This window comes from Dendrobates tinctorius, unplaced genomic scaffold (genome assembly GCF_039654945.1).
Source record: "Dendrobates tinctorius isolate UK_male_01 unplaced genomic scaffold, ASM3965494v1 ptg000060l, whole genome shotgun sequence".
Classification (NCBI taxonomy): Eukaryota; Metazoa; Chordata; class Amphibia; order Anura; family Dendrobatidae; genus Dendrobates; species Dendrobates tinctorius.
Genome location: NW_027361728.1, coordinates 37,763,893 through 37,789,239, shown reverse-complemented (window position 1 = coordinate 37,789,239; position 25,347 = coordinate 37,763,893). Strand labels below are relative to the sequence as shown.

The window sequence follows — 25,347 nt, the reverse complement described above, 5'->3', positions numbered from 1 at the left end:
GACCAGTTGAATAGCCACCAAGGACTCCCGATCTGACCCCCTTAGACTTTTATCATTGGGGTCATCAGAAGGCAATTGTCTATGCTGTGAAGATATGAGATGTGCAGCATCTGAAACAACGGCTATACTGGAAGCCTGTGCTAGCATTTCTTCTGCGGTGTTGCTATCTGTGTGTCAAGAGTGGGAGAAGAGGGTTGCATTGACAACCATCACAATGGGCAGCACTTTGAACTCATTTTATAAGTGGTCATAAACTTGTAAATAACTCATGAAAGAATAAAGTTATGTTAAAACCAAGCACACCATTGTTTTTCTTGTGAAATTCTCAATAAGATTGGTGTGTCACATGGCCCTCTTCCCATTGGAAAAAATAAAGTTGTATCCAAAATTGCTGAATTCAAAATGGCTGCTATGGTTACCACCCATCTTGAAAAGTTTTCCCCTCCCATACACTAATGTGCCACAAACAGGAAGTTGATATTACCAACCATACCCATTTCATTTAGGTGGATCCATATAGATGGCCCACCCTGTACATCGGTGTACATGATGTGTACCGCAGTCTCAGAGTCTCCTATATGATGTATATAGCAGTCTCAGTGTCTCGTATGTGATGTGTAAACAGCAATTCTCAGTCTATCCTATGAGATGTATATACAGTAGAGTTTCAATGTATTCTATGAGATATAAACAGCAGTTTGTGTCCCCTATGTGATGTCTACAGCAGCAGAGTATCAGTGTCTCCTTAGTGATGCATATACAACAGTCGCAGTGTGTTCTATGTGATGTATATACAGAAAACTCATGGTGTACCATATGTGATGCATACAGTAGTCTCAGTGGCTCTATCTGATGTATTTACAGCAGTCTCTGTGTATCCTATGTGATGTATATTCAGCACAGTTTCAGTATATCCTATGTGATGTTGTCACACACCAGAGTTTCAGTTTATCCAACGTGATGTATATAAAGCAGTCTAAGTGTCTCCTATGTGATGTATACTGAAGAGTCTCAGTGAATCCTATGTGATTTATATACAGCAGAGTCTCAGTGTCTCTATCTGATTTATTTACAGCAGTGTCTGTGTATCCTATGAGATATATATTCAGCACAATTTCAGTATATCCTTAGTTAAGATGTCACACACCTTTCCTGGGTCTGGGCTCTGCTCGCTACCCCCATCCACTAAACTTTCTTGTTCTCCACATCAGGATTTGCGAGTAGCTTGGGGTGTTCCCATGTGCTGAGCTTCCTAGGCCTATATAAGGCCTACTAAGGCACACACCTGTGTCTTGGTATTAAAACTTTTATTTTGCCTGTGCACAGTCCCTCTCTTTGGTCTCCAGGATGTCTCTTGCCTGCTTGCAGCTTCGAGTACCTCTGTTTCTTATTCTCAGTCTTTCAAGACTTCTGCTATGTGTCCGTCTACAGATTCCAGGATGTCTCCTGTCCACCTGTGGTTTCCAGGACCTCAGCAACCTGTCTGAAGTCTACAGAACCTCTCCTAGCTGCCTGTGGCTTCCAGTCCCTGAGTTACCTGTCTGCCTGTGTCTTTCAGTACTACTGCTATCTGTCTGCAGTCTATCAGACATCTACGGTCTGCCTGCAGCTTCCAGTACCTCTGCTACTTTTTCTGGGTCTTCCAAGACCTCTGCTATATATCTGCCTGCGGATTCCAGGATCTCTCCTGTATGCCTGTGGAATTCAGTACTTCTACAATCTGTCTCCGGTCTCCAGGATGTCACCTGGCTGCCTGCGGATTCCAGTCCCTCAGTTACCTCTCTGCCTTTGGCTTTCAATACTTCTGCTACCTGTCTACGATAATCAGGAGTTTCCTGTCTGCCCACGGCTCTCGAAGGTACGGAGGGTTTTCATCACCAGTGGGTGATGCTCCCTAGGTGTCTCACACTTGCCTCCACAGCGGCCTTCACAGTTCATCCTGCACTGAAGCCCAATAAGTGTGCTCTGCACTATCAGCAAGCCATCTCATCTACCGGACCTTGAACGTCCGTCTGTGCTTTACCTTACTCCAAGTAAGTGCTTACTGTCATTGATTCTAACTATTCAAACATTGCTTTTTATAACTTTTTTGGCCACTTACTATGTGAAGTTTATTTGCTATTATTCACCACCAATAACTGCACACATGGGCTAGTCACCCACTAGTGAGCACATAATCATTTACCAGTGAGTCTTCCTTTATACATACAGTATTTTTCATCTTAACCCTAGCCACCACTTTTCGATCATTACTATCGACACTCAGCGTATTCTCTTACGTTTGGGACAGACTGCTCTCATTTGCATATCCAAACTATAGCTCTAATGCAGTGTCTTTTGTGTTATTAGTTCTTTTCAACTACTCGGTGACAGAACAGGCACAGGGTCTGTCCTAACATCTGCAGCTTTAGCTCTCACTGTATTTCTCAGTAGCGCCAGTGTATCACATTTGCATATACAGCAGTCTCTGTATCTCCTATATACTGTAGTGTATACAGCAGTCTCCGATTATTCATGTGATGTATACAGAAGACCTCCCACTGTTGAAGTTCTATAAATGTTTCATGAACAAAGATGAATTTCCCACTTTGAAGAGACGTGCATTGAAATATGCATGTGTTCGAAACAACTTATTGCTGCAAGCAGTGCTTTTCAAAAATTATCATTACAAAGAGTGGTTGCGCTCCAGACTGAGCCACTCAAACCGGGAAAAGCAATTGTGAGTAGCATCATCATCAATACCACCAAAGATAAGCATCACATTCCAGCCACCACATTAAGTGTAAGTTAATTAAATGTTTGACCAATTATAGCAGGGTAATATTTAAGTTGATAATTCAGCACGGTCTACGAATTATGGGATAAATATCCAAATGGCCCTTTGCAGGAAAATGTTCCCCATCCCTGGACTAGATGTAGAATAAATGTTGATTTTATACTCACTGCGATGTATTGGAAACACATTCCAATGATAAAGTTACATGTCCAGTTGCAGAATCCAGATACCGCCATAGCTGCAGGCCTTGGACCTTGGCTGAAAAGCTCAGCAACAATGAACCATGGAATAGGACCAGGTCCCACTTCAAAGAATATTACAAAGAGAAAGATGGCAACCATACATAGATAGCTCATCCCAGAATGGCTGTGCTGGAAGACATAAAGAAGTTTTAGAAGTTTAAATCTTTACTGATGATCACTCTTAGCTGATTTTGCCTAATATCTGACTGAAAAATAAAGAGGGTGGACTAACGTTTCTCATATTGATCTTACCAGCAAAGCTAGAGCAATCGTCATGATTACAGCACAAACACACATTCCTGCCAAACCAATGATATAAAGGGATCTTCTTCCAGCTCTCTCCACAAGGAACACCTGTAAAGTAGCATATGTTACTATTCTGTCACCGGTACTCAAGTCTTCTTAAGTAACGTAACAGATATGTGAAAAAGACACCACTTCATCATGGACTGAGCTCCCAGAGAATTCAGAAAGTGGCCAATATAAATCTACTTGTCATCTTTATTATACATTTTCCTTACATACAATATCTTTAGACAAATCAGAGATACTGGAAAATTGCATACTGTCACTTCCGTACATAAAATGATACAAACCACAGTGCAGGAGGTGATACTGTTTTGAGTTAGAAGTTACATTGGCATAAAAATAATAAAGTATGAAAACGTATTTCTACATAGACACAGAACTAGAAAATGTCCTAATATTAAGACCATCAAATGAAGTATTTTACCGGTATCTCTTTGCACTCTCCTTCATGTTCACCTTCATTTTATAATCAAATTTTTAGTTTTGATATTTGACTTTCAGAGGCTTACCGTATTTTTCGGACTATAAGACTCACTTTTTTACTCCAAAAATGTGGAGGAAAATGGGGGGTGCATCTTATAGTCCGGATGTACCAGCTCTGGCTGTGGTGGGGAGGAGGGGGAGCGGCATTGGCGGAGCAGTGGGTCACAGAGGCATGAGCCAGCTGGTGCGTCTAACTCCTGTGCCAACTGCTAAAGAGAAATGAAAATTCACTGCATTCTATGCCCATGGGCATGAAGAGCAATGAATATTTATTTCTCTTTAGCATCCTGGTATGATTGGCTCCATCCTTATTCTGGTATGATTGGCCCCCACCCCCATCCTGGTATGCATGGCCCAATCAGAAAACATTAAAAAAACAAACCATTACACTTATCTTCCAGACGCTCCCTCGCAGCGTCCTACTCCTTTGCCAGCAGCTGCTTAATGCTTGCAAGCAGGGTCCCCATCTCGTCCTAGTATGCATGGCTCCTCATCTCTATCCTGGTACGTATGCAGAGTCCCCATCTCATCCTAGTATGCATGGCTCCTCATCCCTATCCTAGTATGCATGGCTCCCCATCCCTATCCTGGTATGCAGGGTCCCCATCTTGTCCTAGGGATGAGGGGCCAAGCATACCAGTGTAGGGATGAGCGGGGCCATGCTTACCATTATAGGGATTAGGGACCATGCATACCAGGATAGGGATGAGGGGACCATATTTACCAGAACAGGGGATATTAAGTACAGAATTGACCAGATTTTTTGCTTCAATTTTTTTTCCTAATTTCCTCCTCTAAAACCTAGGTGTGTCTTATGGTCCAGTGCGACTTATAGTCTGAATAATAAGGTAATTCATTATGCCAGGTTGTTGCTGTTTATGTGATATTTATATTTTAGACTAATAAATTGTTTTATAATTGTCACGGTATGTCTGGTTCTGTGTGACGCGACGATCGGTTGGTCACAAAACCACAAGACAGACAAGGGGACACTGGGGAAACAATTACAACGGTGGGCCCTATAATAGGGAATGGGAAAGTGGACACCTCCTGCACTCCCCTAAGGAAGAGCCCTGAACTCTCCTCACGTTCCCTATACAGGTTCTTTCAACCTGTCACCGACCAGGATACCTCAGTCCCTCACTTGTCCTGAACCTATCCCTTACTAGGGAACTGGCAAGTGCGGACACTGGTCCTCACCGCTGTACTAGTAAAACACCAGGGAAAACAACAGACAGGGAAAAATAAACAACACTTAGCTTGCTCTGCAGTCAAGCCCAGGACCGCAGAGTAAGGCACCCGGACACAGCTTCCAGCAGAAACACAAAGGCTCCAGATAAACTGCAACACCACTGCTCCAGATAGCTCCTCTCTTCAGCAAGGTTGGTTAGTGAATGACCAATTTTACTAACAGTGAATTGCAGCACCAGGTGGCCTTATAAAGTGGGAGTAGTCACCACCTGCTGACTAACTAAACATGTAGTAACACCAGCGGCAACCGGGGGGGGGGGAACCCAGCAGCTGACCAACTACAGTTGTAGTAACAGCAGTGGTCACCGGGGGCAAAAACCCATATTAACCCCCGGGGGCCAGAAAGGAAAATGGTTTATATAAGAGAGTCCAGACTCTGACACAGATCCAACAATGGATCGTGACAATAATTAGAACATTTTATAGGTTTTTATAAGAATGCTACTATTTGAACATTTCTTTATTCTACTGTAACCCAATAAAATTCCACAGACCCCACTGTGGTTGGCACAGTTTTATCACAAATGTTAATACAGTTGTGTTACAGACCCAGGCTCAAAAGAGACACCCTAGAAAGTGTGACGTCTGAAATATACGCTTTCGCATACCAGTTGTGTCTGTGGAGCTTGCATGGTTGTGTTAGAAACACCTCAGTTTAATTTTTATGTTTAATATGTACATTATTGTGCAAATGTGTTAAGCGGTTGTGATAGAAGTGTAATATAATACAATGTAAGAATTCTTTAAAATATAGAAGTATTAATAGTTTATTTCTTTCAGTTAACAAAATGCAAAGTGAATGAGCACAAGAGAATCAATATTTAGTGTGTCCGCCCTTTGTCTTCAAAACAGCATTAATTCTGCTGAGTACGCTTATATACAGTTTTTCAAGAGACTCAGCAAAAAGATTGTTCCAAACATCTCGCAGAAGTAACTACAGATCTTCTGTGGATGTACGGTTGAGCCAATCCTTCTGTCTCTTCATGTAATCCCAGACTAATTGAATGATGTTGAGATCAGTTTCTGTGAGGATCAATCATCACTTACAGGAGTTCTTGTTATTCTTTATGCTGAAGATATTTTTTTAATGACAATGGTTGTATGTTTGGGGTTGTTGTCTTACTGCAGAATAAATTTGGTGCCAATCAGATGGCTCCTGGATAGTATTGCACCTGCTTGTATTGAGGACACCATTAATCCGGATGTAATTCCCATCTCTATTTGCTGAAATTCATCCCCAAATTTACAAGGCACTTCCACCATGTGTCACTGTAGCTTGCAGATACTCATTACTGTAACCCTCTCCAGCCCTTCAGCTTTTGTCAGTCAAATTTTTCACCTTTTGACTCATCAGTTCAGAGCGCCTGCTGCCATTTTTCTGCACCCAAGATACTTTGGGTTTTTTTTGTATAGTTGAGTGGCTAGGCCTTGTTTCCATGTCAAAGGTACTGCTTTTTGGCTGCAATACTTCCATGAGGACCAATTCTGGCCAGACTTATCCAAACAGTAGCTGGATCTCACCGATTGTTGCCAATTCTCAACTGATGTCAATGTTGGACTTTTTCTGATTTCAAAAAGAACTAAGCATGGTGTCTTTCATCTGCAGCACTAAGTTTCCTTGGCCGACCACGGTGCCTACAGTCATGGTTGCTCATTTTTTGGTGTTGCTACAAAAGAGCTTGAATAGCTTTGAAAACTGCCTGGGAGTGATATTAATTAAGCAGTATAACAACCTTGTGTCTTGTTGCTGGGCTCAGTCTAGCCATAGTATACTGTATACAGTAACTGTGACGTGAAACTGTTTTCCACGATCTCACCTTTGTAAAAGAGTCTGACTGTTCCTCACTTACTTTCGAGCCTCCCATACAGCTGTTTCAGTTAATGACTGCCTTTTAGCCAACATATGAAAATGGCGATCATTATAGAATTGGTTGCATCATACAGCTCCTTGACTTTGTGCGAGTGCACCTAGAAGAATTGATGCATTTTTTTAAGACAAAGGGCGGTCACACCAAATATTGATTTGACTCAGATTTCTCTTTTGTTCATTCTCTTTACATTTGGTTCATAGCTAAAAATAAACTACTAACACCTATTTTTGAAAGCAACCTTATTAAAGCATTTTTCCTACACATACCCACGGTATTTTTAAACATTTACAGCTAGTTTAATGTAAAGGGGGTTACCTGATGAGAACAAGTTATCGCCTATCCCCAGAATAGGTGATAAATCATTGATTGGTGGGGGTTTGCACCCGAACTAGGCAACTTTATCCCTATTCCCCATGGGTCTGCAAGAACTGTGCTCAGCTTTTACGATTCTAGCATGATTAAAGTGCTGTATTGGGTATAAAAATGCCATGTTCTGTTGATTGGCGCTGGTTCCATATCCCTGCCAGTAAATAGGATATTATCTATCCTCAGGATAAGAGAACTTATTTTCACCTGAAAATCCCTCTATGTTTATTGTGCGTCTAACGTATTCCAGTCGACTCTCCCTAACATATTTGCTTTATTAAGTACTTGTATTTCCCATGAATTCTTCAACTTTTCTAATTACTATAGGTTATGTTCTTCTTCTTTTATTTCTTCTAGAAATGTATGAATAAATTGGCAACTGGGTGTTACCATTCCCTTGGACCCTACAGAATCTGACACTTATTGGACAGTGTGACAGTGTGCAGTGCGACACTCCTGACCCATCACACAGAGTTGGCGAGCCATTTATAATTTTCTAAGAGGAATTACAGAAGAACGGCACAAAACAGTTATATTAAAACTTTTTTTTTACGAATTCTTAGTGTATGAGAAATACAATGATTAACTCAAATTGGCATGCCAGGAGAGCGGATAGATTCTCTTCAAGCCAGCTTACATAACACATGCAGAGCTCTTCTCTATTCTGTTGGTACTTTCTACTTTTAACTATTCAAATATTACCTAGCTTGTTCGGTAATAAATAATGAGCTGCCAAGTTGCTAATGCAATTTTGTGGATGTCAGCGTTTGATTTGCGCTCAACCTTGTATGCGAAGCTAAAAATGCTTACAGGCTGAAATACAGCAGTGCTGTGCCAGGTGAACCTATGTCAGCAATGTTCCTGGCCTATGTCGGTAGCACTCTTTCTTGCTCACATTCTGTGCTAGATTAATCAGAGCAAACAGACAGCTCTCTGCCCTCTTGGCTGCTGCAATATGGCACAACTTTCTGGGCTAACTATGGTAAACTACAGCATAATACGACAGAATCAGATTTACCATTACTGTCGTGCCAGAATTGTGGCATTACTTGTGCCAAAAAGTGTGGCACAAATCATTCTGTATTTAATCCAAAAAAACAGATGTTATGTCTAGAAAGTATACCCGTAGGGATATAAAATACATGAGATTTATTACTGGCGAGTGCCAGGTCTGAATAAGGTGTGGTATAAAATAGGAAAGTAAGTGTCATGTGCACCAAAGACGTCCCAAATTTATCAACAAGTGTGCGCCACTTTCTTAGACATTGCAAATCTTCTCATTGCCTATTTTTCTGCTGTCTAAATAGTCAAAGGCAATAGTTACCGTAATATGTCATGTTTTGCTATAAAAACTCAAAACTGTTAATAAATATTTAAAGGGGTATTCCCATCTCCAAGATCCTATCCCAATTTGTAGTAGGTGCTTTAGTAATAATATTAGCAAATACCTCCAATTAGAAATGTAGTATAGTTCTTCTGATTTGCTATGCCGCTTAAACTATGTGCAAGGAATTGCAGTTGCTTAGGTATTCATGGTTATGACCACTCATACAGTGAAGGCTAGTTATTTAGTGGTTGTAACCATGAATACCTAAGCTACTTCTGTAGAAAAGAGATATTGTCACGGTTGGCTGGCGAGTAAACTGGGACCAGAGGCACCTTTCCTGGCCCTGACACTAGGGGGCACCCTAACTCACCCTGTTCCCTGGGATACCTCAGATGGCGAGGATGCCGGGGCCTCCGCCCTAGCCCTGTCTCCTTCCCCCCTCCCGGGGAAGAGAGGCGCTACTGTGTACCGAAGTACACCAACTCGACAGACAGGGGAACCATACAAGGGTAAAAGAAAATTCCACTCACAAATAATACTCTCACAAACAACAGATGTATACACCAGGGTGTGAAGGACAGGGGGAGAAAATAAAGCAGGAATGGATGAGGAATCTCCAAGCGTACAAACCAAGCAACCGTCGCGCAATAAACTCCTCCAGCACTCCAAAAACCAGCTTCTCTCTCTCCAGATCTTTGTAGCAAATGCTAACTCAAACAATGATCTGGCCTGCAGACCTAGTTTTTATAGGAGAGGAGAGTGGTTAACCAAGCACAGCTGCAAGCAGGGATTTCCACATGGTCGATTAACCCCTGTCCTGCTGAAAGAAAACAAACACCCTTAATACGCCGGAGAAGTACTTCTCAGCGTCAAAGCAGGAGCCATCAGACGCTGCGGTCTTCTGGCTCTGTCATGTCTCGGTAACCCCGTGACAGATATATGGCACTCCTGGTGAGTGATGTGAGTGATTCTGGTGCCCAGGTAGGGTTCCAATCCGTAATCCAATAATAGAAATAAACCTGGCACTCAGAACAGTTTGAACGCATAACAAATTTATTGGCAATCCAGAATTTAATGTTTTGGTCTGTTTAGACCTTCATCAGAACTCTTTGATCAAAGAGTGCAAAAGTCAAGATACATCTAGGGAATGTTTTCTTCTCCACATCCTTTTTAAGAGCCTATGGACTTGATTAAAGGAGTGTATTATATGAACCTGTGCTGTCAGAGTTAAAGTAGAACAGCACACTCACCATTCTTATTCAATAGGGAAGTTGACATAAAAGTTTTTTCACATGGACTATGGACCTCATTAATCAAGACATGCAATCCTCTGCTTATTATGGAGCATCTGACAAGTGGAGAGCACCTCCGTGCGCTCTCCAAAATTCTCAGTCAGGTACTGGGAGTACTGGGAGTGAGATTTCTGGCTATAGAAACACCACAGCTTATTGTGAATTAGACGGGCTGTGGCGTCCCACCCTAACATTGTCAAAATGGAAAATGATGGAAAGACAACAAAAGCCACAAAAGTTAGATGCAACTAAAAGTTACGCCTAAATTTTGCAAGTTTTCAAAGCTTTTATTTCAAGTATTCTGGTATGAAAGCTTTGATGAATTGGGCCCAAAGTGTCCATGTGAAAAAAATCACAGTATGCGCTATTCTCGTTTGGATGAGACTCATCTATTCAAGTCTGTGGGTGCGCAAGAAAAAAAAAATCAGATCCCATACAGATCATCTGTATTGCATCCCATTTTTATGGAAACATTCCCACTATTTACATAAGCAACTGTATTTGATCTTGAACATTTTAAAGTGTTCATGCTTAAATGCGAATGCCACATGAATGTAAAAATTAGACACACAGATGGAGTAAGGCTACTTTCACACATCAGTTTTTTGCCGTCAGGCAGGATCCGGCTTTTTTTAGAAAAAACGGATCCGGCATAAATTTTGGAGAACTGTAGAAACGGATCCGTTTTTTTGCTGGATCCGTCTCTGTTCCTGGCGTCTGGCCAATTGGATCTGAGCATGCGCAGACTTAAAAAAACCGGATCCGGTGGCTGGATCCGTCTTTTTCTGGATCCGGCGCATTCCGGCGCCCATAGACTTTCATTGTAGCAAAAAGCTGGAAGCGCTGGATCCGGCGCTTCCGGCTTTTTCGCCGGAGACAAAAAACGTTACAGTAGCCGTTTTTTCCAGACGCCGGAATGAGACAAGTTGCCGGATCCGGCAAAAAACGGATGAAACACAATGCCATCCGGCACGATCCGGCGCTAATGCAAGTCAATGGGGAAAAACCGGATCCGGCATTGCATTTTGCCGGATCCGGTTTTACAAAAAAAAGCCGGATCGCGCCTGAAGGCAAAAAACTGATGTGTGAAAGAGGCCTTAGGATGACAATATGCATGAAGATCAATTTTTTGTCCGCTCATCCGAACCCGGCCTAATACCAACATCCAGCATCCTTAAATTGCTTTGCATAAGAGACTCATGTACTGTATGTTGGCATCAGAGCAGCCACACATCGGCCTCTATAGTTGGACACATTTAGCATGTTAAAAGAAGATAGATATGAAGGATCCTAAAATTGCACTGTATTAATTGTAGGCTGCTCACAATTCCCCATCTCAGCTTGTGCAAATAATCACAAGAAATAAACATATATAGTGAATAGATTCCACAAATAATGATGAAAAAGACTTACCGAAACAACAGTGAAAATTGTATTCACTGCACCAACTCCGATAGTCGCATACACTGGTTGACTAATTCCGGCTTTATAAAAAATGCTTGTTGAATAGTAGAAAATCTGTTAAAAGATGAACATTTATGGTTAACATGTTAGTTTTACACCTGTGATGTAAATAATGTGTGATTTGAATAAGTCATTCATTAGTAAGGTATCATCTGTATTTATATGACCTATAACTGATTATAGTCAGCACTCAAGGACTGCCTTAACAATAGCTTTGATACAGACTACCCACAATGGTTTATCTTTGTTAATTCTAACTAATACCTTAAATAGCGCAAATTTATATAGACTTAAAATGAGACACATTTATTACAGTGGGTCATGCAGTTTCATAAATCTGTCTAATTTTAAGACTAGCTAGTCTAAATTGACACCACTTTTAAGTTGGTTTACCTTGCGCCAAAAATTTGCACAAAAATGTTGGCACTTTTTTTTGGAGCAAGACATCTCACATTAAGTCACACCCCTTTTTTTGGCAAAAGTGAAATTCCTATTCATCTTCAGGTTGTTAACAGAGACCTAAAGGTTTAAACAAAATTTTAAGCTGTTCATAATTCCCCCCACCTAAACTAAAGCCCTAGTTCTAGCTGCCGAAAAACAAACAATCTTAATATAACATATTGTTGCCTTCACCATTCTTCACTGTAGGTATGGTGTTCTTTTGATGATGAGCATTGTTAGCTTTGAACCAAACATACCTTTTGGAATTATGGCCAAAAGATTCAACCTTGGACTCTTCAGACAATTACATGTTTTTCCACATGCTTTTGGCAGACTTGATGTAAGTTTGGCAAAACATAGTTGGTCTTGGATCTTTTTCTTTGTAAGGAAAGACTTCCATCTTACACCCTCTACCCAACAGGCCAAAACATGTGAAATATACAGGAGACTGCTGTCACATGCAGTACACAAACAACACTTGACAAATTCTTGCAGCTCCTTTAATATTGCTGCAGATCTTGTCAGCTTCTCAGCACAATATTTTTTCTTTCCTTTTTTAAATTTTTGAAGGACGCCTAGTGTAGGTAATTTCACTGTTCAAAATTTAAGCCATTTCTTGGTAACTGTCTCCACAGTATTCCATGGTATATCTAATACCTTGGAACAATCTTCTACTCTACTTACTAATAAATTTCAACAATGAGATCGTTTTTATGTTCTGTAAGCACAGACCAATGCTTTTCCTGTAAAAGGCAACTAAGAACATTTCAGGAGAATCATACTAAAACAGCTAAACTTTATATGGGGTTAATCAGAATCACCGTAAATGATGGAAGTTGTGTATTAACTACTATTGAACATGAGTTTTAATGTGATTTGATCATTATAAACTCAACCACTTCTCCAATTATCAGATGGAGTTCACACTGATGCAACCACATTATTTTAGCTTTTTTGTTTTTATTTCCTTATTGTCGCAATGGTTTTGTACAGGTTATGAAACTAGTTGTCTTTGAATGGTTTCTTTACATGGCAAAAAACCTGGCATTGTAAAAGTGGTTTGTAGAATTTTTATATCCACTGAACATAGGTGCTGGTGTATTGAGCAGGGGATGAGCCATCATCATATCCAGCAGATGCCAGTTACAAACCAGTCCTGGGTTTGGGCTCTGCTCTCTACACCTTTGTCAGCTAAAGTTTCTTGTGCTCCCAATAAGGCTTTGAAAGTAGCTAGGAGTAATCCCATGTGTCGAGCTTCCTAGGCCTACAAAGACATACACCTTGATCTTGGTATCAAGATATTAGTTTGTCTATGCACAGTTACTGTCTGCGGTCCCCATGACATCTCCTGGCTTTCTATGTCATCCAGTCCCTCAGTTACCTTTTTGCCTGCAGCCTTCAGTACTTCTGCAAACTTGTCACTTATCTACAGGACGTCTCCTGTGTGCCTGTGGCTTAAGGGCCTGTCACACTAAGCGATATCGCTAGCAATATCGCTATATCACCACTGGATTTTGTGACGTAGCAGCGATATTGCTAGCTATATCGCTATATCTGATACTTACCTCCGACCGGCTCCCCCGCTGGTTATCGCTGATCGCGCAAGAACGTCCTGGGCCGTTTCTCGTCGTCAGCTTCCTGCTGGGCTTCCTGTGGCGCCGACGAGCGACACGTGGACGCGGGTGGGAGGATGTCAGGATCGCCTCGTCTGACAGGTAAGTAACGACTCCCGACCCCTGCTATGTGTGGCAGCTCACTAGCGACCACTTAGCGATGCACCAGCGATCCTGACCGCGTCATATCGCTGGTCGGGATCGTTGGTGCATCGCTAAGTGTGACAGTACCTTTACAGTACATCTGCTACTTGTTCCTGATCTTCCAGAACCTCTTCTACATGTCTGCCTGCAGATTCAAGGACGTCTTCTGTTCAGTTGAAGCTTCCGGTGCCTCTGCTACCTCTCTGTGGTCTCCTCTCTCTGGTCTGCCTATGGCTCCCAGTACTCTGCTACTTGTTCCTGGTCTTCCTGGACCTATGCTATGTGTCCAACAAGGGTTTCCAGGAAGTCTTCTGGCTGCCTCCGAATTTCAGCACCTCAGTTACCTGATTGCCTATGGCATTCAGTACCTCTGCAACCCGTCTGCGGTCTTAAGGACATCTCCTGACTGGGTGCGGCTTCCAGTCCCTCAGTTACCTGTCTGCCTGCAGATTTTATACCTCTGCATTCTGTCTACAGTCTTCAGGACATTTCTTGTCTGCCTATGGCTTTCAGTACCTCTGCTAATGGTCTCTTGTTTGCGATATGTGTCCAGTACCTCTGATAATGGTCTCTTGTCTGCGATATGTGTCCTGCTTGCATTACCTGTCTTCTGTACCAATGCTCATGGCTCGTGAGACCACAGGGTCCTTGGGCTTAAAGCACCAGCCTAGTGAGTCCCTTAACAGACTAATAAGACCATTGCTCCGAAAGGCACAGCTACAACACTTGGTTATAGACTTTTATGAGGGGGATTCTTTGAGGGAGGGTACTGTTGCACACCTGTCCTGGGTCTGAGCTCTGCTCCCGATATCCCAGTATGCTAAACTTTTATGCAATCCATGTCGGGCTTTGCAACTAGTCCAGTATAACTCCATATGTTGAGCTTCCTAGGCCTATATAAGGCCTAACAAGACTTTTCCTTTGTCCATGAACAGTTCCTGCTCTGCAGTCTCCAGGATGTCTCCTGGTTACCTGAGCCTTCCAATTCCTCAGTTACATATCTGTCTGTGGCCTTCAGTAGCTTTGCAACCTATCAGCAGTCTCTAGGATGTTTCCTAGCTGCATGCGGCTTCCAGGCCCTGAGGTACTTATCTGCCTGCAGCTTTCAGTACCACTGTTACCCGTCTGTGGTTTTCAGGATGTCTCCTGACTGCTTGTGTTGTCCAGTCACTGAGTTACCTGTTTTCCTGCAGCTTTCAGTACCACTGCTGCCTGTTTGTGATCTCCAGGACGCCTCTTGGCTGGCTGCGGCTTCTAGTAACTCTGCAATTTGTATGACAGTTTTCCAGGACTACAGCTATGTGTCCATCTCTGGCTTCACAACCTGTTTGCGGTCATCAGGACGTCTCCAGACTGCCTGCAGCTTTCAGTCCCTCAGTTTCCTGTCTGCCTGTGGTTTTTGGTTTTTCTGCAGTCTGTTTGTGGTCTCCAGGACATCTCCTGGCTGCCTGGGTCTTCCAGTCCTTAGTTACCTGTCTGCCTGCGTCCTTCATTACCTCTGCAACCTGTCTAAGATCTTCAGGATGTATCCTGTCTGCCTGTGGATTCCAGTACCACTGTTAATGGTATCTTGTCTGCTGTGTACTGCGTGCCTCACCCATCTGCTGCACTCATGTGGGGAGGAGGACCCCCATACAGTGATTGGGCTGGAACCAGGGGGACCGCCATCAGGGTTGTTGAAGAAACCACATCAGGGGGATTACAAAGGGAGACATGCGACTGAAGTTGTCAGGGCAACAGGGGGCGGGGCGAGGGTAAAAGGAGCAGGGGACGCGCTGAGGTGGCAGTTGGCAGAGAGCCTGACAGGAGAGAGGAAGCCGTGCGGCAGAGAGAGGACTGTGGCAACTGACGGTGTGGAAAAGAGAGACAGGCAGGAGTCTGAAAAAGGGAAATTTGAGACTGACCGAAGGTTGACGCGTAAGAGACTCTCCCCGGGAGTTTCCCCCCGCAAAGATTCAGATAAAGTGACGGCCGCTGATTCCCTCCGTGGTGTGACAGGACCGGGATCTCAGGCGACCGCTGCGACAACACAGCAATCCGGTACAGTGGCCAGGACACTGCCCCCCTGTCTTCTCCCACAGCTGCGGCCCCGTCATCACCGACCTCAGGGGACGTCACCTCGCTATAGGCGGCCGCAGAGCCCGTCCCGGTTACTGAGGGGACACTGAGCAGAATTTGTTAACGTTTATGTCTCTTTTTGAAACTGCGTCATGACCTGGCTGGGGAACGAGCGCCTCTAAACGGACGCCTGGGAGATTGACCCCCTGAACAGTTTCTTCAGGGCCCGTTGTGCCCCACCGTGCCAGCTTCTTCAGGGCCCGTTGTGCCCCACCGACCCCATTTCTTCAGGGCCTGTTGTGCCCCACCGTGCCAGCTTCTTCAGGGCCCGTTGTGCCCCACCGACCCCACTTCTTCAGGGCCCGTTGCGCCCCACCGTCCAGTTTCTTCAGGGCCTGCTGCGCCCCATCGTTCTGGTTTCTTCAGGGCCTGCTGCGCCCCACCGTTCCGGTTTCTTCAGGGCCGGACGAGCACGAGTCCTTCCGGTTAAACGTGGATTACAAGACAGCTACATCTGCAACCCCTGAGTGGTCGTGAACTCGAGCGACGCCCAGAAGGCTAAGTGCACTATAGAAAAATAAGGACCCTTTTTGTTTGAAAGTTGTTTTACGAGTCCCTGTGAGGACAAATAGGTGTTTCTCCTTTGTTTGATTTAAGCAGTTTAGCTCTTGTGGCTTTAAAACTTATAAAAGTTTATTTCACCCCACATTCAGTCTCGTGTCTCGTCACTGCATCCTGTGAGCCTGCTCGAACCCTACACTCACACCTGTGGTGCATGTGCCCATCCGGATCTTCAGCTTAGAGGATCCACCTGATCTAGTGAGCCTTTTGACAGGCAGCAGTACAACACAGCCAGCATCTGTGTGAAACAGCAGATACCTTGTTCTGATCACTGCTGTTAACACCTTAAATGCCACTGTCAGTCTCTGATATAAACCCTAAAGCTATGCAGTTCCGATGGCTCTTAATGCCCCAACATACCCACATTCTCTTAGTGTTACACATAGCAGCAGGGTTGGGTAGGGGGTTGCACACAGGTCACCACAGAACGGAAAGGAGAGAAAAGACAAGCTATTGGAAAGGAGGAAAGCACAAGAAGAGGAAATAAGTGGAGGATAAAATCAGTATTTATACATTAGTTCCTGAAAACCCTGGCCCCCTCACATGCATCCTACATTATTGAGAGAGACATTCAGCAAATGACTCCACAAGTGAAAAATCTGAAACTTGCATCAGGCTGTAAACTGCATATCAGAAAGTCTGAAAATGAATGAAGGCATGAAGACAGCAGACTTGAAACTTACCATAGTTCAATTTTATTACCTAACAGTAACCACTAACATTTGTAAAATTGATTTTTTTTAATGTCAAAGGTGTTCTGTCTGTCAAAGGATGTGTTCAAATCTGTCAGATTCTCCATGCAGAGCATGTAGTATTATGCTACATGAACAGACCCCATGATAAATCAAATTGAGCAGCTTTTATGTCTGTCATATTAGGGATCCATCAGTTTAAATTTCATTTTTAATATTCCTCTATGGAACAGAAAAAAAAACAAAATAAAAAACACAGATGTGAACTTCAGAAACTATAACCACAAGGATTGTGCATCAGTAAACGTTTTTAAGTTAATACTGTAGCTTTTTTTTATGAATTGTCAACTACTGATACCAATCAAGAACTTACCCCATTGATTCCAGAAAACTGCTGAGAGATGTGTAGTACCAGTGAGACTAGGAGTGGCTGTCTGTAATTTGGGGATTTAAAAAGCTGAAAAATAGAAACTTTCTTTTCACTGGCTGCTTCCTCCTTTTCCCGCTTCATTTCCTCAATGTCTTTAGAAGGATCATAGTCTCCCTTCAGTTTTCTCAAAACTACAAACAGAATATTGATAACCAACATGATGCACTACTCATATGCTTAGTATATAGGCAGCGTTACTCTTGTACTACAGTATGATCTGTTATACATAACTGAAATTATCCACTAAAACATGAACAATTTGTATTGATTTTTTATTTAATTTACTCATTTACCGTATATAGCGCCATTAATTCCACAGCGCTTTCCCGACATCACCATTGAGAGCATTATTTTTATAAACAAAAATATGGTTTGGTCTTCCATAAAAAAAAATCTAAAAACATAATGTAATGTAATAAAATATAAAGAGCCATACTCATCCTATTAACCCCTCCATTCCAGTTCCAGTGCTTCCCCCATTGGCCTCTTTACTACCTTGCAGCTGATCATGGCGTGGGCTGCCTAGCCATGTGACCACTGTATTCAACCAGTAATTGTAGCTAGATGGCATGTGAAAAAAAGATCGATAAGTATGACTTTTTTTACTTTGTTTTTTTTTTATATGTGGGTATCGTTATTATTACCAATGTTTTATCATCAGTAGGTGTTATTTCTAGAATACTTTAGCCTTTTTTGGACATAAAAGTGTTGACATTTATTTTGATTTATAACATTTTAAACCATATTGTTAAAATATTTTCTCTCTCTACAACCCCTTTAAACAAGTTTTCTGGTTTTTAAAATCTGTTTTATAATACTTAATGAATTCTGCGATAAGTGTGGTCATGCAGTTCAGGACTCTGCATTCACAAATACAAGCTGCAGCAACATGGCAGATATTATACAGCAGAGCTGAGTTGTCTTGAACTGAATCAGCTCTGATGCAAGGTAAAATACTTATAACACAGAAGACTGCACAATGTCTTTCTGTTGGCCTCTGTCTGTTCCCTTCCCTGCTCGTCACTCTACCCATAGAAGATAATGGGCTGTATCCCATGACACTTGCAGACTCTTCTGAGCAAGATGGACTTGAGATGCTTTTTCACAGTGGATAGTGAGTTCAAGGGGCAGGGGGTGGGGAAAAAGTGTCTGATAAGTGGCAAACGAAACTGATTTTTCTGATAAAATGCTTAACAAATAGTTTTATTGTGTAAGAGCGCCAGAACATAAATAACAATATAAATTGAGTATCGCTTTATTTATATTGACCTAAAGAATAAAGCTGCCTTAATAATAAAACCAATTCTTCACATGCTGTTGATTTTTTCATTCTGCCTCCCAAAGATCACAGTAAGGTTCGGCCCATATCTATCCGGCGCTCTGCACTGAGCGCTTGCACCAGGGTTTCCGTGTAAATCTCTGAAGTGCATGATTCAGATGGAACTTCCGGCAGAAGATTCCCTATAATGAGGCAGATGGAGGCACTGTGGATCTGTAATCTGGCGGTGTCCGTCTTTTTAGGAATGTATAAAAGTGCCTTCAGCCACAATTTTGCCCACTTCTTAAAAGGAAGACACCGGTGAACAGAGGCCAGACGGAGTCCAGAGTAACTCTGCTGCCTCATTATACTGAATGAAACACTCGGGGGTTTCATTTGAATCACGTCACTTGGAGATTTAAATGGAAACCCCGATGTAAGTGCTCAGCGTAAAGAGCTGGATAAATGTGATCATAAATGTTATGCAAAATGTTCCCAATAAAAGCTTCAACTCAATCAACAACAAAGCAAGTCCCCACTCAGGTCTGTCATCTGTTAATGGAAATATAGGGGGCTTCCATGTTACTGGTAGCACAAAGGCTCTGTAAAAGCTAAATGGCTCCTCTCCCCCCAAAAGAAATTCAGCAAATTCTATGCTCCCAAATACAAATGCCCTCCTCCCTTCGGAGCCCTAGTGTGCCTAAACCACATATAGCGCCCACATCTTTGGCATTTCTGTAGGGATGAGAGCCCGCTTAATTTCCAGAAGCATCACTGGGCATAAGGTACTGGTGACTGCAGCCTACTAGTCACTACAAAGGGAGTTTGCAATTTTCACTCAGCAACATCCAATGCTGCTTGTTTCTGGATAACGTCGATGGTGTCAAAATCATCAGTACATCTGTAGATAAATTCCCAAAGGGTTACAATTTCCAAAATGGGATGACTTGAGGGGAGATTCTGCTTTACTAGCGCTTAGGGGCTCTTTATATGGAGTCCGCAAACTATTCTAGGAAAATCTGCATTCCAGGAGGCAAATAGCGCTCTGTCCTCTCAAGTCTCTCCGTATAACTAAGTAGTACTGTGCAGCCACATATGGGGTAATGCCATGTAGAATAGAAATTGTGGGACAAATTTTGGTGCCATTTTTACCCATTTCCCAGTATGAAAAGTAAAGCTTGGGGCCAACACACAATCTTGGAAGTAAAAATGTAAATTATTTTATCTTCACTGATCAATGGTATAAAGTCTTTGAAACACCTGTGGTGTCAATATAATCACTGCACCCCTAGATGAATTCATTGAAAGGTTTAGTTTGTAAAATTATGGGGTCACTTATAGGGGGTTCTGCTGTGTTGGCACCTCAGGGGTTCTGCCAATGTAACATGACACCCTCAAACAAGTGCAGCAAAATCTGCACTGTAATATGGTGTTTCTTCCCTTCTGAGCTTTAAACAATGCCTCAGAAGTAGTTTTTGACCACATATGCGGTATCAGTGAATGTAGGAGAAATTGCACAACAAATTTTGGGGTCCATTTCTCCTTTTGCCTTTGTGAAAAAGTAAAATTTGGAGCTAAAAAGATTTTTGCAGGAAAAATTTGATTTTTTTGATTTTCAGGGCATAATGTTATAAACTTCTGTGAAGCACCTGGGGGTTCAAGATGTTCAAAACACATCTACATAAGTTCCCTAAGGGATCTAGTTTCCAAAATAGTGTCACTTGTGGGGGAATTTCCAGTGTTTAGCCACATCAGGGGCTCTTCAAACACGACATGGCACCGCTAATTACTCCAGCAAATTTTACGTTCAAAAAGTCAAATGGCGCTCCTTCCCTTCCAAGCCCTGCCATGCGCTCAAACAGTTGTTTTCCTCCACATATTGGGTATCTGTGCACTCAGGAGAAATTGCACTACAAATTGTATGGAGCAATTTCTCATGTTACCCTTATGAAAATGCAAAATCTGGAACTAAAAAAGATTTATCTGGGAATTTTTTTTTATTATTTTCATGGCTTAACTTTAAAAACTCCTGTGAAGCACCTGTGGCTTCAAGGTGCTCAGTATACATATAGATACTAAGGGGTCTAGTTTCCAAAATGGTGTTACTTGTTGTTTCAAACTATAAGTTTGAAAATTGCAAAATTTGCGCTAAATTTCCATTTTTTACCACTATCATGAAGTACAATATGTCACGAGAAGACAAACTCAGAATCAGTGGGATCCATTGAAGCGTTCCAGAGTTATGACTTCATAAAGTATCAGTGGTCAGAACTATAAAAATTGACCTGGTCAGGAAGGTGAAAACAGGCTTCGGGGCGAAGGGGTTAAATATTTGCCGAGACGAAAGAAAAGGAAGCCTCGTCCCTTACAGCAGATTCCTGAGTGGTGGCAGGAGTCCGATGCTGAACAGGTGGAGCCTTAATCGGAGGAGGCGGAACCGGAAGTGCCTGAGCCGGAGGGCGCGAAGGCTGTACCGGTGGAGTCTGATGGTCGTGGAGCGATCGCGGCCGGGATGCCAGAGCAGCAGGAGCAGGACAGTGAGCAGGCGGTGAGTGGAAGTCTGCTCCACAGCCCAGAGCGCAGACCCATCTTCAGTGATGTTCCGTCCCTGGGTCAGTCGAATGATACCAGGAAGGAGAGGGTCCCTTCCCATCCCCCAGGCAGGCGGCATGGATAGTGGGGGTGACTGAAGGGAAGAAGAGATATGGGCGGAGTTGCGCTGACCAGGAGGGGGGCACAGTTGTTCTCGCGTTCCCTGCCTGTTGCACGGCCGGCTCTGCATCTCCCCTATTGCTGACACTGGGGGACGTGACACCTGCGATGGCTCCAGAACTGCCGACAACCCCTGGAGCATGGGCACAGAGCCCGCTGTGGGACAGAGTGGTACAGGATGCATGCCGCCAGGACAAGGACTGACATGGCCCTTTAAGAAGGAAAGTTGTGCCTGTTGCCCCTATTGATAACAGAGTATAAAAAATGGGATTGTTCCACGTCCCTGGGGGCAGAGGAGCCCTGTAGCACCGGAGCCTGGTGCGGAGTTGAGTGTAGCTGGTCCAGCAATGATTGAACTTTTAAGTGGAAAATTGTTTAAGTGGAAAAAGTAAGAGCAGCACACATGCGTTAAAGGGCAATACTCTGTGCAAAGGAGGGAGGGGGAAGAACTCAAACAGGAGGAAATGAATGAGCCTGGTCAATTTAATGTGAACTGTGTACGTGTTTGGGCCACGGAATACTTTGACCCAGCGCCTGCCCAAAGCATATTGATGGCCAAAAGGTCAGAGGTGAACACTAAAAAAGCGAACTCTTATGTAGCGCAAAGAGACTTTTAGTACTGTTAAGATACGTTTTTGCAAGAAAAAAAATGTGCGTCTTTAATTAAAAGTTGTGTTGTTCCAGCGCTGTATGGTCGGGGGCGACCATATTTTAGGAGGGAGGAGTTAAGGGGTGTGGGGGCAAGTTTAATGCCCTGCACTTCTTGCATACATCCCTGGTATATTTCATATGTCGTGTAAAGTGTATATATATATATATATATATATATATATATATACACATATACACACACACACAGTGCTGGCAAAAATTAAGAGACGATCACATCAAAACCCTGTCATGGGCAGCCCATTCTCCAGACCTAAACCCCACTGAAAACCTCTGGAATGTAATCAAGATGATGTTGGATAGTCACAAGTCATGAAACAAATAAGAACTGCTTAAATTTTGTACCAGAAGCAGTGTGAAAGACTGGTGAAAAGCATGCCAAGACGCATGAAAGCTGTTTTTAAAAATCATGGTTATTCCACAAAATATTGATTTCAGAACTCTTCCTGAGTGAAAACATTAGTATTGTTGTTTCTAAATGATTATGAACTTGTTTTCTTAGCATTATTTGAGGTCTGAAAGCACTGGGTTTTTTTTAATTTTGACCATTTTTCTTTGTCAGAAAAAAATTACAAATTTTATTGCTTTGAAATTCGGAGACATGTTGTCAGAAGTTTATAGACTAAAAGAACAATTTACATTTTACTCAAAAATATACCTATAAAAAGAAAAATCAGACTAACTGAACATTTGAAAGTGGTCTCATAATTTTTGCCAGAGCTGTGTGTGTGTGTGTGTGTGTATGTATATATATATATATATATATATATATATATAGTGTATTGCAATGTACCTATGTTCAGGTGTTGTAAAGATATAGGGATAGTGTAGGATTTCGCCCAGTAGGGGGAGCACGGTAGAATAGAATAGAACAGGGATTAGTTAGACCAATAGGATTTTTGTCTGGTTAGGAGGGGCTAGGAAAAGAGTAGTTGGGGAGCTTCCTGGAGTTAGTCAGTGTGAGCCGGGAGCAAGGACAGGACAGTCATGTCCAGGGGGAACGTTTAAGCTGAGGAGGCCAGCAGTCCGGGACCTTAAAGCTGACAGTCACACAGTGTGGAGGAATATCTTGGCAGCATCAGAATGGTAGCAGCTAACTTCGTGGGAACAACCTTAATCTTCCAAGGCCTACCGCCTGGTAAGGAATGGAAGAGCCATTTCTCGACTGCACCTTTGGAGAGGGAAGCGAGTGGGGAACTCCTGAAGCGGTTAGTCTGACCAGTATGGAAGGTGCGGGTCCTGTGGATATTCTTGGAGGAGTGAGGGACAGTAAAGGGAACAGAATGGTGATCTTCTGCAAAGAATCTTGTGCTGTTTCTGTGACTAAACTTGACGAGCTGAATAAAATTGTTTAGTTTAAGATGAATCTGGACTCTGACTATCATTGTGTGGTGTTAAAGGAAAAGGACTCCTGGCAGTATGAAATGGACCCTGACTTGCAAGTGAGTGAACTACCGTGTGTTAATAGGGTGGAGGGCCAGGGTGTGTCAGTGCTGCCACTCTTAACCACGACTACCACCTTGCCCTCCGATTTCAACAGCATTCTGCTTTCTTGTTGACGGAACTGCCTAGCAATAAAGGTGGAATTGTAAAACTTGTCCCCAAAAAATCAAACCCTCATACTGCCCTATGGAAGGAAAAATGGAAAAATAAAAAAGTTATAGTTCTGGGAAGAAGGTGAGCAAAGAACGAAAACGCAAAAACATAAAATCTCAAGGTGGTGAAGGGGTTAATATCTACGTTTATGGTGAAGCTTAACCATTATGAATTGTCAGGATTACTCTTTAAATATTTAGTTATTTGGTTACTCTATTTTTTTCTGTCCTCTAAAGATTATGACCTTTTAAATTTCTTTACTCAACTGATAAATTAAGAAAATTGTGTTGCTCCAGTGAAGCAGGATGAACAGGAATGAACTGTCTGTTTCTTAATGGTAATTAAACACGTAAATTACAGTTCCATGCATGACCACGTAGCATCAATTCAGTGACTGTGGTTAATCACACATTATTGTGATGAATATGCAGTAAACAACTAACAAATATATTAGTTTATATCAGGCCCAACCTGAAAATCTGCACTACCGGCCAGATGCCCACTGGGAAGACGTGATTGCATTTGAACATTGTGGTGCCAGGACAGAGGCAGAGCAGAGCAGCGCTCGTCAGCTCCACCCTGACATGCAGCGGTGTGATGAAGGCAGCACGATGCTGATGTCATTACACTGCTACTGGCACAGAGGAGCAGAGACAGCGCAGGCAGTGGTAAGCGATCCAGGAGGAGCCAAAGATTGCAAATGCTTTATCATTGTGGATGGGTGGGGGGCAATTGTGAAAGGGGGCACAGTTTTGCTAGACTAAAGCCCCCGTTACACATAGCGATATCGCTAGCAATATCACTATAACGTCACCGATTTTGTGACGTAGCAGCGATATTGCTAGCGATATCGCTATGTCTGATACTTACCTCCGACCGGATTCCCCGCTGCTGGTCGCGCGAGAACGTCCTGGTCCATTTCTCGTTGGGCGCTTCCTGCTGGGCTTCCTGTGGCGTCGACAAGCGACACGTGGACGCGGGCGGGAGGACGTCAGGATCGCCGCGTCTGACAGGTAAGTAGCGACCCCCGACCGCTGCTATGTCGCTGGTGAGATCTGCCTGTGTGGCAGCTCACTAGTGACCACTTAGCGATGCACCAGCGATCCATATCGTTGTCGGGATCGCTGGTGCATCACTAAGTGTAACGGTACCCTAAGGTGTCAGAAGGGTGCTCTATTTACATACCTAATAAAGGTTATATTTTAATATAAAGGGGTTTTCTCTATTAGCTGTTTTATACCCTTTACTTACATTGCCCTTGTTAGCCAATTTATATATGGTAGGCTATGGCAGGTTTGTTTTCTGGTCCTATAAATACGGAAAAATGGGTGGAAGATGCTAATCAGGCTTTCTCTACAGAGGAACTCCCCACAGGGGGAAGTAGTTGTGTATCCACTAAAACTCTGTTTAAAGATCTGTATACAGGTTACAGAAAGAACATAAAATCTTGGTGGGAGATAAAAGCCCTTGAAAATTGTATCAAGAATAATATAGTACCTAGTATTTTAACGATTAATATCGCTCCCCCACCAAGATTAGATAATCCTCAACTACTACCTAGGATGGCAGATGGAATCCATAAAATCATCTGGAAGGTTCAAACATATTCTACATGAGGAGAAAAAAATTAACTATGAGCGGTCAGGCAAATATTTAACCCCTTAATCCCATATGACGTACTATCCCGTCCATGTGCCCTGGGACTTAATTCCCAGGGACGGGATAGTACGTC

The 25,347-nt window shown here is 42.8% G+C and overlaps 1 protein-coding gene across 1 annotated transcript in view; it reads right to left on the bottom strand.

The window, feature by feature from the left end:
* SLC2A2 (solute carrier family 2 member 2) overlaps window positions 1–25,347 on the bottom strand; it is an 88,153-nt gene that overhangs the window by 5,071 nt on the left and 57,735 nt on the right. The window contains exons 7-10 of the mRNA XM_073578865.1: window positions 17,324–17,511; window positions 11,331–11,435; window positions 3,271–3,372; window positions 2,944–3,147 (exon numbers count right to left, since the gene is read on the bottom strand). Of these exons, the coding sequence (XP_073434966.1) occupies window positions 2,944–3,147; window positions 3,271–3,372; window positions 11,331–11,435; window positions 17,324–17,511 (599 nt within the window). The remainder of the gene's footprint in view (window positions 1–2,943; window positions 3,148–3,270; window positions 3,373–11,330; window positions 11,436–17,323; window positions 17,512–25,347) is intronic.